The 18,575-nt window shown below is 40.3% G+C and overlaps 1 protein-coding gene across 1 annotated transcript in view; it reads right to left on the bottom strand.

The window, feature by feature from the left end:
- Positions 1–227: 227 nt before the first annotated feature.
- The window catches only part of elk1 (ETS transcription factor ELK1), a 179,488-nt gene continuing 161,140 nt past the window's right edge, over positions 228–18,575 (bottom strand). The window contains exons 7-9 of the mRNA XM_028813330.2: positions 16,631–16,854; positions 16,184–16,285; positions 228–1,905 (exon numbers count right to left, since the gene is read on the bottom strand). Coding sequence (XP_028669163.2) covers positions 1,807–1,905; positions 16,184–16,285; positions 16,631–16,854 — 425 coding nt within the window. The 3' untranslated portion in view covers positions 228–1,806. The remainder of the gene's footprint in view (positions 1,906–16,183; positions 16,286–16,630; positions 16,855–18,575) is intronic.

Here is an 18,575-nt window from a genome sequence, read left to right as displayed (position 1 = left end):
ATTAACCTTTTTCCATGCAACATATTTTTGATTTTTTTAATTTATTAAACTACAATAACTGTCGGCTCACTGTTAATAGTGATGGTGAAGCAAACATGGAAACTATACATTCAAATGAAAGCTGAGCCCCTTCTCCACATGTAAAATATAGTAGTTATTAACTCAACTCTAGATATCGTTTAAAAATATGTAATATGAATCCTTTAATTCACGCAGAGTTTGAAAAATATATCTTATTTTAACATTTATTCATAAAGGTCAAAGCCTTCCTTGGTTTGAGTACTGAACTAATTTAGTTATTAAAGCAACAGTACAGCAAACCTAAAAACATTTATATCAGTAGAAAGAAAACTGATCTGCTGAATGGTTGCATCCCTTTGCAAATAGAAACTGGATTTTATACTATATCCCATTCCACTAAATCAAGAAAAGACCTACATGTAAAACTGTGCCCATTTTGCTTGGATTTGTTTCTCAAATTCAAGCGAAACTTATTTGAAAAGCTAATAAAAGCTGATACATCAGGATCAAATATATTTTGTTCCCACCACTATGAATTTGTAAACACCTGAACAAGTTTTGCACACAAAACGCACAAAAATCTTTCAAAAGTACAGGTTTAAACATTGTACAGTAAATGCGATAAGTAGTGCGACAAAAACATCAGAGCACTTCCACGTACTCAAGTTTATAAAGTAGCCCTTTGTAAATGCTTAATTGAAGTAAAATTAACAATTCTCAAAAATAAATGCTATTGAATTTTCATCAAAGAAGTCCGCTTTGGTCAAAATGTATACAAATGGATGTGAAAATGCACATCACTTTTAATTTTGCCCTGTTCCCAAAACACCACCAACCTCCACATTTGTGGTAGTTTTCAATCCTCTGAGATTTGTAGCAGTCACCACTTAAAGAACAGTCTATGGAAAATACAAAACGAACACACTTCTTTTCCCAAGTAAAACCCACATCATAAAAATAAAAAGCAATGACATCTATTAAAGTCAGGTTTTGCACTCATCTGTCCAAAAACAAGAAAAACTTGCTCTCAGCTCAACAGTACCCTAAAAAGTATATCTTGTTAATTTTGTACTGAAGTACTGGAGATGCTTTCTGCAAATTTGTGTTTCTCATTTTGTCTTTAAACTTCAAAAAAGAATATGTAAAACTGAGCACTTCAGATCTCAGATTACTCAATTAAAATGCTTATATCCCTGACCCTTCAAACTTGCACTTGTTTTGCAATTAAATGTCTTTCCAAGTGCATCTTTTCTTCAGAATAAAAGAAAATCTGAAAAATTTGAATTTCAAAAAGTGACTTGTAAACTGGTTAAGATTAAAATTAAACCTACATTTTTTCTGGTTCTCCAATCAAAGCCTGTGTACTGCTTCTCATATAATTAACAATTAAGACCACATCATCCAAAGTATACAGTAAATCTAAAAACAGTGGTCTGAAAGTCTTAATGACCAGGCAAAATATTATTCTTCTTCTAAAGCAAAAAAGAGAAGTAATTCCATTCTTCTAAAATGGAGGATACCTTCAGACTCCCAGGAAATCATTTCTTCTGCTAGTCGATTAGCAGCACACTTCTACCTCATAAGAAATCCTCTGCTAACTTAATTCTCTTGGTGCAGGATAGTATGACATGAACACATTAAACCCATGCCTTTGCAACAGGTGTTGCGTGAATCTTCTTTCTCTTGTTACATCCTATGCAATCTTTGGATGTCAGAGACAGGTACTCAGCTCTAGGGCAGGATTCTGCAAGTCCAGATGCTTAACTCTGCAGGTAATTTAAATGATCAGGGCTTCTGGGGACCAGGGGACAGAACCACAGGAGTGGAAAGTCCATCCATGCTTAAGGCAGGAACGTGAATCTGGTTACTTCCATTAGATGGAAACTAAGGATAAGGAAGAAAATAAACCATTTACATTTATGTGCAAAGTTTCATTAAACATGACATGAGTTCATTTAAAATTATTCTTGTGATTAAATACACAGAACTATGACAATAAAAAACATAATATTTAAGTAAAAGAATTCAGCATATAGAGTAATTCTTAAAATACTTAAAAGTATACATTTAAACAGATCTAGAAGCTGCAAGCAACTCTGCAGTATAAATACCTGTAAATATACATACCATATAGCCTTATGCAATAGATGCTATGAAAATAGACTTTTACTGCTATGGAAGACAACATTTCTGAACTTAAAAAAATGAAGTTTAAGGCACCGAATATAGCAGAAATATATTTGTAAAAACTTGCTCACCTCAATCATTAATATTAATATCAGGTTTTAATGAATAAGTGTGTATGAACAACACTGCATCTGTACTGTATGTATAAATAGCTTAATATGAAAATGCATTATTCTACCCATTACATACTTAGAAAAACTATTACGAATTTTTGTGTTGCCATTCTATCTAAGAAATATGCATTTACCAATTTAGGATAGCAGACTGTAGGGACCTGTGACCCTAAAAAATGAATTAATAGATCAATTAAATATTTATCAATTCCTGAAATCTTGTGCTACAAATTAGCAAAGAACACAGATGTCACTTTATTTCCACTCCACTTGTTCTGATAAAGATCACAGAACAACGCGTTGAGCTGCCCAGGCCAGGCTACCCTACCCTTACCCTATCCTCCCCAAACCATCTTAACTGGCTTCTATGGATTCAGAGAAACAGCAGTTCTAGTCTAAGATCCACTTATATTGCTAAACTCCATACTAAGGAATGGGCAGTCAGACCCCCACCCTGAGCAGGTACTACTTGTGATTTCATTCTTTTATATTTTAAAGGGCAGAGCAGACCCTTTTTTTCTTATTAGATTGTACTCTTTTAATATGGGTAGTGGCATTTTTTTTTTACATATTCTACAACTTTATGATGGCAAGTGCAATTTTCTGCACTGTGGTGTGTTGACCTGGTAACATCAATCCAAGAGAGACCTACTAAATCAATAAGCCCATAATAAATACAGTATATTAAGATAAATATGTCAATATATCCAAAAAACAAATAAGAGTAAAACAAACAAATCTTTAATTTAGATTTAAATAAATAAAATGATTGATTTTGCCTGATTGAAACAATTACGAAATTCAGGAGTTTTGTAACGAAATAATTAAATGCACCATTGGCATTGATAGTTTCATACCTGGAAGTTGAGATGGACAAAAGATGCATATCTACAGGGTTAAAAGTTCTGCTTGGACCCTAAGGATTAATAAAAATCTGCTAAATACGTCAGTGGGCTACCATGTATAGCTTTAAACTTAAAAGTTAACTTTAAGATTTTGAATTGCACTCAATGTTCAGTAGGGAGCTCATGCAAATGAGACAGTGCTGGTGTAATACTTTCACAGTTGTGCACAACTATCAAGAAGCAAGCTTCTCAATTTTGAACCACCTGAAGTCTGTGTAACAAACACTTATGAAGACCACTATAAAAGGCATTACAGTAGTCCCTAAGTGAAAAAGGGAAATAAAAGCAGAAAATAAGCATAGTCAAGATATGATCAAATACATGAAATGTTCCAAAAATGAAAAAAGCAGAGGTGAAAACAGCTTAGAACTGCAGTTCAGAATCCCACATGGCACCCAAGTTTACCAAACAGGTACGTTAAAAGTGTTATTCCTAAAGTGACTGAAATTAAAGATATGACATTAAGATTAGTTTAAGATCCATTATGCATAACCTTACTAGGTCCGTCATATTTTAGTTGTTATACTAAATGAACTCTACTTTGGCTTTAAAAACACAACTAATGACACATATTTAGTGCTTTTTGTATATTTTTTTAACAATAAATTATGCTGTTTAAGCAGCTTCACTATAACTGTGTATCTCTGTGATTATGAGCTTCTGTTTGTACATTACATGTCATATCATTAGCTTTCTGTCTTCATATTATAAAAAAGACAGCAGTGCAACACAAAATCCAGTGGGGAACGACTAGGCTGATTTGGGGAGTAAGGTATAATGAGCTGAGGAAAGATTGAATTAGTTAGGCCTTTTCAGTTTGGTCAAAGGGAGATTAAATGGTGACATGATTGAAGTATTTAAAACTATGAAGGGAGGTAGTATAGTGGATCCCTGTTGTTACTTTAGTATACATGCTTCAAGAAAAAAACAGGGACACAATTAGAAACCTAAAGATATATTTCACGCAAGTTTAAGAAAATTTTTATCAAACAAAAAACCACACAGATGCAATAAATTATCAAATCTTGACCTAATGCAATTTTGGAGAATCTAGATGAATAGGATTGGTAAGCTTTTGGGCTGAATGGGATATTTTTATCAAAATTGTTCTAATATTATAATCTGTAAACAGGAAATAGAGTGCCTGGGCTCCCAAATTTATTGCAACTTGTAGGTGCTAGGATAAAGTGGCTATCTGTTTCATAACCTGAAACAAATCCTCATTACTCCTGTTAGATCTAAGGTTCAACAATTGGATGGAGTCTCCATTTCAGTACCCCAGCACACACTTTTCCAGGAAGCCTGAGATATGTTATCCTCTCTTTGTCCCTTTTTTTTGAAAAAGTGAACCACCCCTCTATGCTGCCAGTCCTGAGCATTGTCCCCACCAACAACTGAAGAGGCGCATTAGCTTAAATACCTCCACTATATCCAATAACTGTATTTAATCTCATCCTTTCCTGCATCCTTTCAGCTATAAAACTTTGAATCACCACAGTAATCTCTGTCAAAGACACAACCTCAGATAATGCTACTGCACTGTCTTCATTGAGAAGGGTGAATTCACCAGGTTTAGGAGTTCCTTAAAGTGCTCTTTCCACCTGTTGAGATCAACTTTTCTCAAAAAAAAATGTTGGGGATGATGTGCTTTGCCAAGGCAGCACTGTTTTCCATCTGCAGTTCAAAGGGAAACTGGCCAAAGGACAAGTGACAACACTTCCAGATCTCTGCAGCCAGGGTGATGTCCCTTCCGGGAATCACCACTTTAATTCCAACTAACACCAGAAGAAGGCATTCAGTTGAAAGACTCATTGTGACTGAGCAGAAGTCTCAGTAGCTCTTCTTTCTTTTTTGTTGTTTTAGCACCCTTGTGTGCTAGTTATTTTATCCTGTTGGCGAGGGCACAGAGAAGGAATATAACTGGGTAAAGTGTGTAGTCAGAAGTCAAAACTGGGAGATTGAGCCAACCAAATCTTCAAAACACAGAGCACAAGATGCGAATCAGAAATCAAGAAATGAAAGCATGAAACCAAACACTGGAAAATCAAAAATAAATACATCTTAAGGACAAAAGTAGAGAAAGAGTTTTAGGATCCTAAAGTCACATGTCATGACATTGTTTTGGTCAAACTTTAAACCCATTGCCAATTTAGATGCCCATCAGTTCCATGTCTCATGCTGAATGCTGGGATGTTCTCATGGATACAGAAGATGTGATGAACACAAAACAGCAATGCTTGTCATGAACCAAGACAGAATTGCAGTAAACAAAAATAATCATCATAACACAAGTAAGGCAGCTGAAGATCAAGGTCTTGGCACAGCATCACAAATAAGCCGTGGCCACAAATGATGGCTCCATTTCTCACGGGTGAAGCCCAGAGGGCATATTTTGATATGGAAGAAAAGACCACAGATAACTATGATACTATACAGCAGGGAATCCTTGTCTGTTATAGTCTGATCAATAGACTGTCAAGTCCTGAAGCGTAGGGATTGGAAGTTTGATCCCGACCATCCCTCAGTCTCCCAAGTATTTGATCTGTGGGGCAAGCTAGGCAAAGTAGTTACAACCAGACAAAAATTTGGGGGAGAATGTCATGGAGCTGTTATCGTGCGACTGCTTCATCTATGTCCTTCTCAAACATCTTGCGAAGCCAGTTTGAATGCACTTGTAGAAGGAGATGGATGGGATATTTGATATCACACACACACACAAAGAACAGCCCTTCAGAAGGAGAAACCAGAAGAGAAATATAAACCAAAACCCACTCACTTCCTAAAGGCATAAGCTGATCATGAAAATGAAGGTAGTCCCTGTAGATGGGAAACCTCTCCACCCCACATTTGCTGCTTTTGGACGCATCATTCGCAACTGTCCTCGATGAACTGACAAACTGTGGATTGGCCCAAAGCTGCTGGTACTGTGTTGCATTTGTGATTCACCCTCTCTCGCTTCCTTTTATAGACTATGCAATGGTCAATGGGTGTTAATGTTCTGGCAGAAAGTTCACTATTGGTGCTCACTGCTACATACTGTTGCAACTCAGATTAAAAGCGGATCTGCAACCTGCACTAAACCGGTGCCTGGAGGTTGTCACACACGTGCGAGTAGGAGGCAGCTAAAGGGTCTGAGTAAGTGTAATAAAACATCCGACCAGGGAGCGGCGGAGTGTACTGACTGTCTTTCTCAGGTCCCTACAGACCTTTCCCTTTGAAATCCTTCAAGGTTCCGGCACCTCAGCTGACATCACTTCTGAAGCCGGCCCCTTTGCTAATGTCATTTCAGAAGCCTGCCCCTTCCGAAGCCGGCCCCTTTGCTGACGTCACTTCTGGTTCCGGCCATTTTGATGACATCAGTTCCTCTACAAGCCTTTAAAGCCTCCATCTTGGGCTACTATAGTCAGTTCTGTTTTGGACTCTGTAATATGCACACTGTGCTACTTATTTCAACCCTTTTGCAGCTGGGAAAAACAATATATGGGTGGCTGCCCCAAACCTTTATGATGTCTTGGGACTCTTTATTATCACAGTGGCGTAGCCGGCAGAATGAAGTCCCAGAAGTAACCGTGACTCGGACATGAAAATAAGCAGGTAGGAAAGTACTGGGGCCGAGTTTCGGGGGGTGGGGGGGGTATTGGGGGTTTGGGGGGAGTGCATTTGGGGGTCAGGAAGGACTCAGTACAGGCTCCACTCCCCAAATACAACACCGGGCTTGTAACTTACCAAATGGAGAGTGTGAGAGGGACACACAGGCGTAGGCTGGTTTCTGGGGATGAAATAAAAAGGGCTTATTATGCTCTCTTGGAGGAGTTGAGCCGCCCATTAGGGCTGAGGTCCCAGATAAATATGGGCTATCCCCAGTCCAGCAGGCAAAACTAATAAAAAAGTGGGAATTTGATCCAGAGAGATCAATCCAGGGGCAGGCTATGACCCTCTGGGAGCAGGTGGCAGCATGGCTAAGGCCATTTGAACTAACCACCTGCCAAATAGTGCAGCAGGTAGCCTGCTTTATATTTTTAAAAAGCCTCCCTAAAAATTTTGCCCAGCCAGACTGGGGAGATTTTCATTCTATGGAAGAGCTTTTATAAAGCTCGTAAAATCACCCATGACAGTCTCAAAATCTGGGAGAGCAGAACAGTCCTCTAGTGGATTTCCTAGAGATTACGTCCTACAGAATAAGTCTCTTCCACATAAATCGGAGGCTGTTTCTGAGTTCCCGGGCCGCCGGGTGTGCGACCTACCTGGGAATGAGGCGGGATGTAAGTGGAGGGAGGAGGACGGTTTGTGCGCTCCTGCCAACCCCCTGACATTTTCAAATACGGGATCAATAGTCATTAATGGTTATAAACTCAATGCCCTGTTTGATTCAGGTAGCAACATTTCCATTGTTGATTGCCGATATGTTTAACCACGACAAAGAATTAAAGAGAAGACCAGTATTAAATGTATTCATGGAGACACCCGTATGTACAATATCACCCTATGTTTTGAGAGTCAGGGAGGATTGCTAAAACAATTTCTAATGGCAGTCCACCCTAATCCTCCCTTTCCAGCGTTCTGGGGCGGGATTGCTTGGAAAATAAATGTGGTAAACTATTGACTACTCCTGATTAAAAACTTAGGCCTCGTTATAGACTGGGATAACTCGTCTCAAGCTGTCTCCACGCCGTACACACAGCTGGCGGAGAGAGATACAGAAGCCCACGAGGAGGACAGGGAGATTCCTGGACCGTCGCAGGCAAATACGTCATCCACCCGCACCTCGACAAGTTGGGAAGAATCCCCTCCCCTTGAGGTCAGACCGGATCCTCTCTCCGACATACACTTTCAATTTAGACAAAACACCGGCTTCTTTTAAGAGGGAGCAGTGGAATGATGACTCCCTAAAATTTGCAAAAAATGCAGTAGTCCTCGTCAATGTCCAACGCACACACCAGCCCATGCCACAAGGACCTCACTTTGTAATAGAAAATGATCTATTATATCGGGTTGCGGAACATGGGGTGGAGGTCCGGAAACTGTTGTTAATTCCACGAACCTACCGGCGGCAGGTTTGTGAATTACCTCATACCCACCTCCTTGGAGGCCATTTAGGCTCTGAAAAAAACTTTAGAGCGGATTAAGCTCAGATTTTATTGGACGGGAATTAACAAGGAGGTTCGCCATTTTTGTATTTCTTGTCCAGAATGTCAATACGGCAAATTCCTAGGAGGGACTGTGCTCCTCTTGTTCCCCTCCCCTTAGTTGATGTCCCCTTTGAACGAATCGGGGTTGATATTGTAGGACCCTTAGAGCCCTCAGCCCGATGACATAAATAGGGATGGGAATCGAAAACTGGTTCTTGTTGAGAACCGGTTCCCACTGTTTCAATTCCTTGGAATTGTTTGCCATTTTTGCAAACGATTCCCCTATCGATTCCAGTCGCCTCGAATGACGTCACCACGTTGCGTAGCATCATTTACCCAGCAGGAAACATGGCGCCTAAGCTGTACAAATGCTCAAAAGTTTGGTTATACTTTACGAGAAAGGATGACAACAGGGCAACTTGCAATACTTGCAAAGTAGATATTTCATCAAAGGGAGGAAACACTACGAATATGCAAAAGCATTTGCTCACAAAACATGCGATAACCTTAAATGAATGTCGTGTTTTTGATCCGCTGCGGACTAGTGAATCTCAACCCAGCAGCAGCGGTAACGTTTGCACGTCCTCTCCCGTTAATACGGCAGGTAACTAATCAACTAACATTGCATATTATGTTAGCGCGATTTGCCTTATTGCAAAACCTGCTATTACTGTGCATTGCATTTAGATGACCATGACGAGAGAGACAGACAGAGTCTGGCTGCCTCAGATGCTGGCAGTTCTCGCTGCAGTCTACCGGTAGCTTCTCCTTTCACAGAGGCGGGGAAAAGTAAAATGACACAGGCCAGGATAGACGAATGTCACCGAGCAGTGACTAAGTTTGTGGTAAAAGGCTTGCACCCATTTGCCACAGTACATGCCCCCGATTTTCGGTAAGTGAATGTGTTTAATTGTAGGCTAAGTCAGGGAATGTCAAAGTTGCATGTTCTCCTCTTACCAGATGTTTCATCCGTTTCCATTTCTGAGCTGAAACATGTGTTGAAGGCAGCCGTCACTGCAGATGGATGGACAAGTTTTAGTCAAGATCATTACCTCACAGTAACGCTGCATTATGTCAGGAATGGCCAGGCTCAAGAAAAAGTCCTCAAAACCAAACCAGTGTACCAGGCACAGACAGGGACAGCTGTAGCAGAGGAGATTGATGAGATCTTGGAGGAGTATGGTATCAAAGACAAGGTTGTGGCAGCCACTGTTGATAATGCGGCCAACATGGATGTAGCTGTCAAAATAGTTGATGGTTGCAGAATTGCACAGTGCACAGTTCCATTGGACTTGAGTTGATTGTATTTGTTGCTGGCTGATGTAGTTTTATTTTTGAGTGCTCAGCTCATATATACTTTTAAAAAGGAGAGTGTAAATGTTACTGGACATTCTTGTGTAATTGCCACAGAATAATTTATGTTATACTTTGTTATTGCTACAGAAGAATATTTATTTTATTATTATTTTACATTTACAAATTTTTTTCTGTGGACCCCGTGGCATCCCATCGAGGAGCCGTAGGCTGTGGATCTCTTAAGATCTCACTGTTGGGTTTGTAAGGTCATGCTACTCCTAAATTTCTATCTTGTTCAAAGATAAGATATAAACAAAGTTCTAAGATAATCGACCTGTGTGTTCTCCTTTTTTAAAAATAAGAATCGATAGGAGAATCGATAAAGAATCGAATTGTTAAACAGAATCGAAAATGGAATCGGAATCGTGAAAATCTTATCAATTCCCATCCCTAGACATAAATATATATTACGATATCCGGAAGCTGTTCCCTTGTGCTCAGCTACATCTAAGGCAATCGCTCGGGAACTAGTAGGAGTATTTGCATGTGTCGACATTCCTAAAGAAGTCCTAACGGACCAAGGAACGCCTTTTACCTCGAAGACGTTCAGGGAAACGGCCAAGTTACTGAAAATAAAGCACTTAAAGACCGCGGTGTATCATCCTCAAACCGACAGTCTAGTGGAGAGGTTTAATCAGACTCTCAAACAGATGCTTCACAAGGTGGTCAGCGGGGATGGGAGGAATTGGGATCAACTCCTCCCCCTCGTTCTCTTTGCCTGTCGGGAAGTCCCACAAGCCTCTACGGGGTCTCACCTTTTGACTTATTACACGGATGACAACCCCGAGGTATATTGGATATTTTGAAAGAAGGTTGGGAAGGAGAGGCTCTTCCCTCTACAAATATTTTGGAATATATCGCACAATTACGCGACAGATTCGGGAAAATCCGACCTATTCTAAAAAGTCATATGGAAGAGGCGCAGCAGCATAGGCCCATTATTATGACCGTGGCACGACACTCCGAGAATTCCATCCGGGGGATTGTGTCATGGTATTAGTTCCCACCTCCCATTCTAAATTGCTCGCCCATTGGCAAGGCCCTTATGAAATCGAGAGAAAAGGATTGGTCGACTATTTGGTGAAACAACCCAATCGTAGACCAAGCGAGCGGGTTTATCATGTGAACTGCTGAAGCCATGGAAGGAGAGGGAGCCCTGCTCATTCTTTGCTCACATAGACACCCTTAATTTCGGCGAGGAATTAACTTATAGACAAAGATGGGAGCTGGAATCAGCTATCCTGTCCGTCTCTGAGGTGGTGAGTGAAAAACCCGGGAGAGCCTCTCTGATTGCACACGACATAGTGACTGAACCAGGGGTTATAGTCCGAAAGCACCCCTATAGACTTCCTGAGGCAAAGAAAGCAGAAGTGGAACTGGAAATCAAACGGATGCTGGAACTAGGAGTGATTGAGGAAAGTTATAGTCCCTGGTCCAGTCAATTGTCTTGGTTAGTAAGCCTGACAGCAGTTGGAGGTTTTGCAATGACTTCTGTCGGCTTAACCAGGTCTCCCTTTTTGATGCTTATCCCATGCCTCGAGTGGATGACCTCCTCGAGAGGCATGGACAAGAAGAATTTTTGACCACGCTTGACATGACAAAGGGGTACTGGTAGATTTTTTTAACGGACTCTGCGAAGGTCAAGACAGCATTTAGCACTCCTATTGGACACTGGCAGTATCGTGTTCTTCCATTCGGGTTACACGGGGCTCCTGCGACTTTCCAGCGTCTGGTGGACAAAGTGCTCCAACCCCAAAATGCGTATAGTGCTGCCTATCTGGATGACGTCGTCATCTATTCCAGCACATGGAAGGAACACATACAGCAGGTCACTGCGGTATTGTGGACACTAGGAGAAGCCAGGCTTCGTATCAATCCCAAGAAATGTTTCTTTGGATTGAAAGAGGCTAAATATTTGGGCTACCTGGTGGGTCGGGGTACCATGAAACCACAGTGTTCAAAAATAGACGCCATTGTGAAATAGTCCTGTCCGTGAACCAAGAGACAAGTCCAAGCCTTTTCTCGGATTGGCCGGGTACTACCAGAGCGTTAATAGTTTTGAACACCCCGTCATGTACCTGAGCCGGAAACTGTTGAATCGGGAGACCAGGTATGCAGCGGTGGAAAGGGAAGACCTTGCAATTAAATGGGCAATTACGCAGTTGAGGTACTACCTCTTAGGCCGGGAGTTCACTCTGGTGACGGATCATGCTCCCTTACAATGGATGGCCCTTCACAAGGAGTCGAATCCACGGGTCACTAAGTGGTTTCTTGACCTTCAACCTTACAAGTTTTCGCTAATTCATCGTAAGGATTCTCTCCATGCCAACGCTGATGCTCTTTCTCGGGCCCACAACCTCTTGGTGCAGGACGCCTGGGTTGGGGGGGGCGGGTGCCTTGTCACATACGTGCAAGTAGGAGGCAGCTAAAGGGTCTGAGTAAGTGTAATAAAACATCCGACCAGGGGGCAGCGGAGTGTACTGACTGTCTTTCTCAGTTCCCTACAGACCTTTCCTGGGAAATCCTTCAAGGTTCTGGCGCCTCAGCTGACGTCACTTCCGAAGCCGGCCCCTTTGCTGATGTCACTTCTGGTTCCGGCCATTTTGATGACATCAGTTCCTCTACAGACCTTTAAAGCCTTCATCTTGGGCTACTATAGTCAGTTCTGTTTTGGGCTCTGTAATATGCACATTGTGCTACTTATTTCAACCCTTTTGCAGCTGGGAAAAAACAATATACGGGTGGCTGCCCCAAACCTTTATGATATTTTTGACTCTTGATTATCACAAGGTGTAAGATGATAACTCATCCCTGGATGTCTCCATGCAGTGCAAGACCGCAGGTAATGGCACTGCCATCCAGCGCAGTGAGGCTGACTTCCAGAAGGCCAATGGTGTGACATCACCCAGCCCCATATCGGAATCCCCTGTGGAGGAGGAGACAACTTGACTGGAGGCTCTTCCTGATCCTTTGCAAACCCTGCAGCTTCAATATAGGCTACTGCTCACTTTATTCAAGCAAGTGCAGTGGAATGATTAACTGAAATTTGCTCGGAATGTCGTAGTTACAGTTGATTGACAACTAGCAAATAACTCCACCATCAGTAGCCTATATTTCAAGATTGAGAACAATCTGTTATATTGGGTGTCTGAGAATCAAGGGGAGCTACGCCACCAGCTCCTTATCCTAAGGCCATATTGACGAGAGATCTGTGACCTAGCCCATGCTCATTTACTACTGGTCCATGTGAGGTCCAACAAGGCCCTTGAAAGAATCAAAATGTGATTTTATTGGCTTAGGATAAACAAAGAGATCTGGTATTTCTGTGTGTCATGTCTTGAATGTCAAATAAGCCTAATTCCACGAAATGGGCAAGTTCCATTAATAACTATGCCAATTATTGATACTTTTTTTTTTTTTTTGAGAATAGGGGAGGATATCATGGGTACTCTACAGCCTGCTGCTCAGGTACAGAAGTATATCTTGGTGTTCGTAAACTATGCCACCCGTTATCCAGAGGCCATTCTCATGCAACAGGCTAATTCTAAGAATACTGCCCAGGAACTACTCTTTGCACAGGCAGGGATCCTGAAAGAAGTCTTAACTGACCAAGGGATCATTTTAAGTTTTACATGTTTTATACCTGCAAGTTAAACGTCTAAAAATGTCAGTATATCACTCTCAAACAGATGAGTTGGTGGAGCGTTTCAATCTAACACTAATGCAGATGTTGAGAAAGGCTTATAAAAATATGTAAGAGACAGAGACCAGCTTATTCCCTTGGTTTTGTTTGCATATCGGAAATTACCTCAAGCTTCCATGGGATTTTTTCCTATTGAATTGCTTTATTGGGGAGATCCTTGTGGACTCCTTGACATTCTCAAGTAGAGTCGGAAAGCTTGCCCTCAGTTAATTTTATTGAATATATTGCACAGTTACATGTGAGGTTCACAAGGTATGACTTCTTATGAAAGGAAATTGTATAACCGGTGAGTAACTTTACGGGAGTTTCAACTCGGAAAACGAATAATTGTGCTGATCCCTACTACTTATTCAATGTTATTAGCACATTGGCAGGGACCCAACAAAATTAAAGAGCAACAAGGTTTGGTGGGTAACTTAGTTTCTCAACCTAACTGACGCACTAAACAGCTCATTTACCATGTCAATCTATTAAAACAGTGAAAGAAAAAAAATGATGCTGCATTCCCTACCAGGATAAAAAGATCGGCCTTTGCAAATTTGATTCCTCTAAATTTCGGGGAAGACACAATTGGAGGCTACTGTCCTTTCAGTTTGAGAAGTAGCAGACACCGAGCCAGTCCTGACTTCACTAGTTGTGCATGACATAGATACTGAGTTAAGGGTTGTCATTTACAAACAACTGTATCGCCTTATGGAGGCAAAGAAAGCTGAAGTCAAGCTACAGATCAAGCACATCTTTGAACTAGGTGTTATAAAAGAATGTTGTAGCCTTTCTTTGATTCCTTTTGTATTAGAAACAAAAATAGACAGTAAAGGGCTACTGGCAAATTTCCTTGACAGATTTAGTGAAGGAAAAAAATGTGTGGACATTGGGATTATAGGGTCCTTTCATTCTGACTACACAAGGCACCAGCGACCTTCCACGTCTGCTGGATAAACTGTTACACCCCCCTAATGCCTGTAGTGTAGCCTACCTGGATGATGTAGTCATTAAATCCAGCACCTGGGAGGAACACCAAATGTACGTTTTGACTGTGCCCTGTGCCATTCACCAAGCAATCTAAATCTGAAGCAGCATGTAAGGAGGCTGTAATGTCAGAGCCTATACTTATTTCTCCTGGTTTTTCTCTCCCTTACTGTCTCCAAATCAATGTGTCTGACACTGTCCTGGGGATGGTGGTAAGTCAGAAGTTTGACGATACTGAACATCCTATGATGTATCTAAGTCAGAAACTGCTGAACCGAGAGAGGAAGTATGAAGCCTTGGAAAATGAGGCACTCGACATAAAGTGAACTATTACCCAAATGAGGTATTACCTCCCTGGTCACTGATCAAGCTCCTTTACAATGGTTGGCAAATCACAATTAGACCAATGAGGTAGTTCCTAGATTTACAACCATATAGGTTCAAGGTTCTGTATTGTAAGAGTCTTCTCTGTTCTAATGCCGATACCTTCTCCCATGTTCACAACCTCTCTGTTAGGTCTGCCTGCCTGCTCTAAGTGGGGAGCCATATCAAGCACACGCAAGTACAAAAAATCTTCAGGGCTCTGGATAGGTAAGCAAAACCACTGTAAAATGACAATGGGGCCGTTTGCTAATGCAGCATTCTTTTCCATCTGTAGTTCAAAGGAATGTTGGCTGGAAGACAAGTAACAGCAATTCGGGTTCTCTGCTGCAAAGCCATGTGCATTATAGGAATTAGTACACTAATTTCAACCAACACTGGAAGGGGGTAGTCATTTGAAGGGTATGAAGAAGCTCTTCTTTCTTTCTCATTGTTTTAGCACCCTTATGTGCTAGTTAATTTCTAATTTTTTTACATGGCTGACCTGGCTAAATGGAGGGCCAGTGGTTCCCCAAATCTTTCTGTTATTTCCTGAGGTCTCATTTTATAACAAAGTACATATTCAGATATAGCTTAAATATTTAGGATTTTGCATATACTGTACATTTGCACTGTATGTTCTATCTCTTATTGCTAATATTCTGCTAGGAATTTGTGCATAGTTGCTTAGAATAAGCAGGTGTATAGAAATGAAATGTTATTTACAATTGGGCAAAGTTGTCAAAATGGGTGTTCTCCAGGGGAATATGGTGAGAAATGTGATGGAGACTGACACTTTCAATTTCAAGACAGTTGCTTTGATCTAATATGTAAAACTGTACTGCAGCCTCAGTCACATTTTCTTTGCTCCTGCATGTGTGTAAATTTTTACTGAATCAATAAGGGCGTGTAATAACTAACAGCATTTTTGCTATAAAATAACGGGAGAAAAGGAGCTGGGTCAGTCTGTTCTTGGATTACTCAAACAAGCTGCACAGCAATAGCTTAAATAAAGAACAGCAAATGTATTTTTGCTTTTTGGAAAAAAAAATCCTGTATTCTTTTTACTGAAATTGCTTTAACATTTACTATTGTACACTATTGTACCATAAGTTATTCATAAAGCCCCACAACATAAATGATGCTACATAAAAAGGAAGGTGAATTAATTTATTTAAATCACTAGGAGAAATTAACACTTCACAGAGAAAAAACAGAGCATTGAAATAGTGAGTGTTAAGTTTGCTGACCATTTTCAGTTAACTTGTCTATTGGTTAATTGTAACTCAGTTATATTCTCCACGCTGTACTAAACATTTCCAACTGCAAATACTGTTGGAATACTTTTTTAAATGTTTTTGTTATTTTTCTGCAACAACAGACATAAGGAAAAAGTACAACTTCCTGTTTATACAAAACAAAAAAACAAAACACATGTACCTGAAATGAAAGTTTTGCAGGGCTGCGTGGGGCAATAGGGCTCAAAGTGCTCCAGAAGTGAATTGTTGGTGGAAGAGGACTGGGTGTCAATAACACGGGTGTCTGACATTGAAGAAAATATAGGCAAAAAGAAACAGACACAGAAAACAATCTGTTAGATCTGTGAATTGGTATTTCTTTACTCACAGGAGAACAGAAAGTAAGTCACCATCTATTTACATATTTTTCTACAAATAATTACATTTATATAGAAAGTACAGTGCTCTCATTTTTATATTCCTCCCTAAATAGAAATGATGGCATAATGTTTTTAACATCACTATATAGTAACAATTTATTTAACAGAGAAGAAGTTATTAAACATGTGTACTAGATAACAATATTGGAAACTAAAGAACAATACGGATTCGTTTTTTCAAATGACAAAAAAGAAAATATACAACATACCAGTGCATGTGTGGTAAGGATGTTCGGTGTTAGTGAGGTTGTATTGCTGCTTAAAGTTAGTAAGCTGCTGGTAGAAGTATTGGCCTTGTCTAGAGATGCACCACATGGCAACAGTGTGGGCGAAGATGGCAGCTCCAAACCTTTGGGTTTCTTGGCTTTGGGTGGCTGAACTTCAGCATTTGAGTTGCTGGCAGGCACAGAGATGATGGCACTTTCTGGTGGATCTAAAGGACAAGATAAGTGGTAATAGGTTACATAGAAACATTGCATAAAGCATAATGTTTAGTTAAAGCAGAAGCTTCCAACGTTCATCCCTCATACTTTTGTGCATTACACCACATTATTAGTTGATTAACTGAATGCCAGTAAGGAAGGATAACAAGATATTTTTGTTTATTTACAGAAAGTTCAAAAGGTTTCATGAACAACCATTAGTTTTATAACACATAACACTCTTAGAACAAACTACAATAGATTAAAAATTCAGACCTATTTAACTTTTAAGTCCTTTTTACTAATGGCAATGAAGAGTGTATTATGGGAATTTGAAGACCATCCCTTCAGTAATGCATTACAGCTAGGTGCTTTAGTACTTTAGATGATAATTATGGGTACTCATTGCTATGGAAAAATTAAAAAAAAAAACAACTAATTCTAAAACATGACACTAAAGAGAATGTATACTTAGCTGCAATTAATTCTTCCATTACTGATGTTAATTGAAGCTGCAGTTTGGTCCCCTTGCTGTACAGAATACATAGTTTTGGGATTGGCCACACCATCCCCTGAGAAGCCATTAATTTTCATCTGCAGCACTTCTTCTCTGGTAAGGTGTACCTCATAAACTAACTGCGACCACAGACATCTGTCAAGTATGCCACACTGATAGACACAACTCTTCTTCATTGTCCTCATCCAGGTGAGCACTTTTTTGATTATGTCACTCAGTCTCCTATTATCATTAAACATGGCCCTGTACCACTTCACCAAGCCTTTCACTACCCTTCCTCTGACACTAGGAATGATCTCTCCCTAGTCTTGAATCAAAAATTGCCCTTTATTCAAACTACATTCTGACCCCTTCAGTAAGCTATACTAAATATAGTGGAAAAAACTTAAGCATAATGAAATGCAAAGGAAATCTTTTAATTAGAAACTGGTGAACAAACATAATGACTATGTCAAAATGGTAGTGACAATGACCTCGCTTTCACACCAGTTTGGTATACTCCCTCTTCTGTAAGATCAGGAATTTTGATATATCCAACCACTATCCCCCTCCATTTTCTTCTTCTTCTTCTTCATTAGGCAGCAATATGTCTCCTCTAACAACAATATTGTGTATCTCTACATATCTATATCATAGTAACTATGACAGGGCAGCATGACTGAGTTGAAAGTCTGATGCTACCCAACAATTTATGGAGACAGTAGAGGTGCATTTTCAATATAGCTACTCCTAAATTCATTCTCATTGATGTAAAATAACAAATCATGAGCACTTACTTTCGTTATTGTACTTAAGTAGATAATTTATGGTATTTTACTTTTTAAAGTATTTTTAAATGCAAATACTTTAACTCTATAAAAAGTATATTATGTGGTTACAATTCTATTACGATATGGATCATCCATCCTACTAACTGAAGGTTGTAAACCGGATATGGACGCAGGGCGCTGGGCACATCGAGGCGCACGCGCACTGCTGCACTGCACAGAAAACTCCATGCTGTGACAACGCGCTTGCGAAAGGCGTCACGGCTCAAACCAACTGTGACAACGCGCATGCCTACAACGTGCTTGCGAAAGGAGTCACGGCTCAGACCAAAGGTCCATGCTGTGACAACGCGCGCGCCTACAACGTGCTTGCGAAAGGAGTCACGGCTCAAACCAACTGTGACAACGCGCACGCCTACAACGCGCTTGCGAAAGGAGTCGCGGCTCA

The sequence above is a fragment of the Erpetoichthys calabaricus genome, chromosome 11, assembly GCF_900747795.2.
Source record: "Erpetoichthys calabaricus chromosome 11, fErpCal1.3, whole genome shotgun sequence".
Lineage (NCBI taxonomy): Eukaryota > Metazoa > Chordata > Cladistia > Polypteriformes > Polypteridae > Erpetoichthys > Erpetoichthys calabaricus.
The sequence above is the reverse complement of the archived record's forward strand: the minus strand, read 5'-3'. Positions and strand labels throughout refer to the sequence as shown.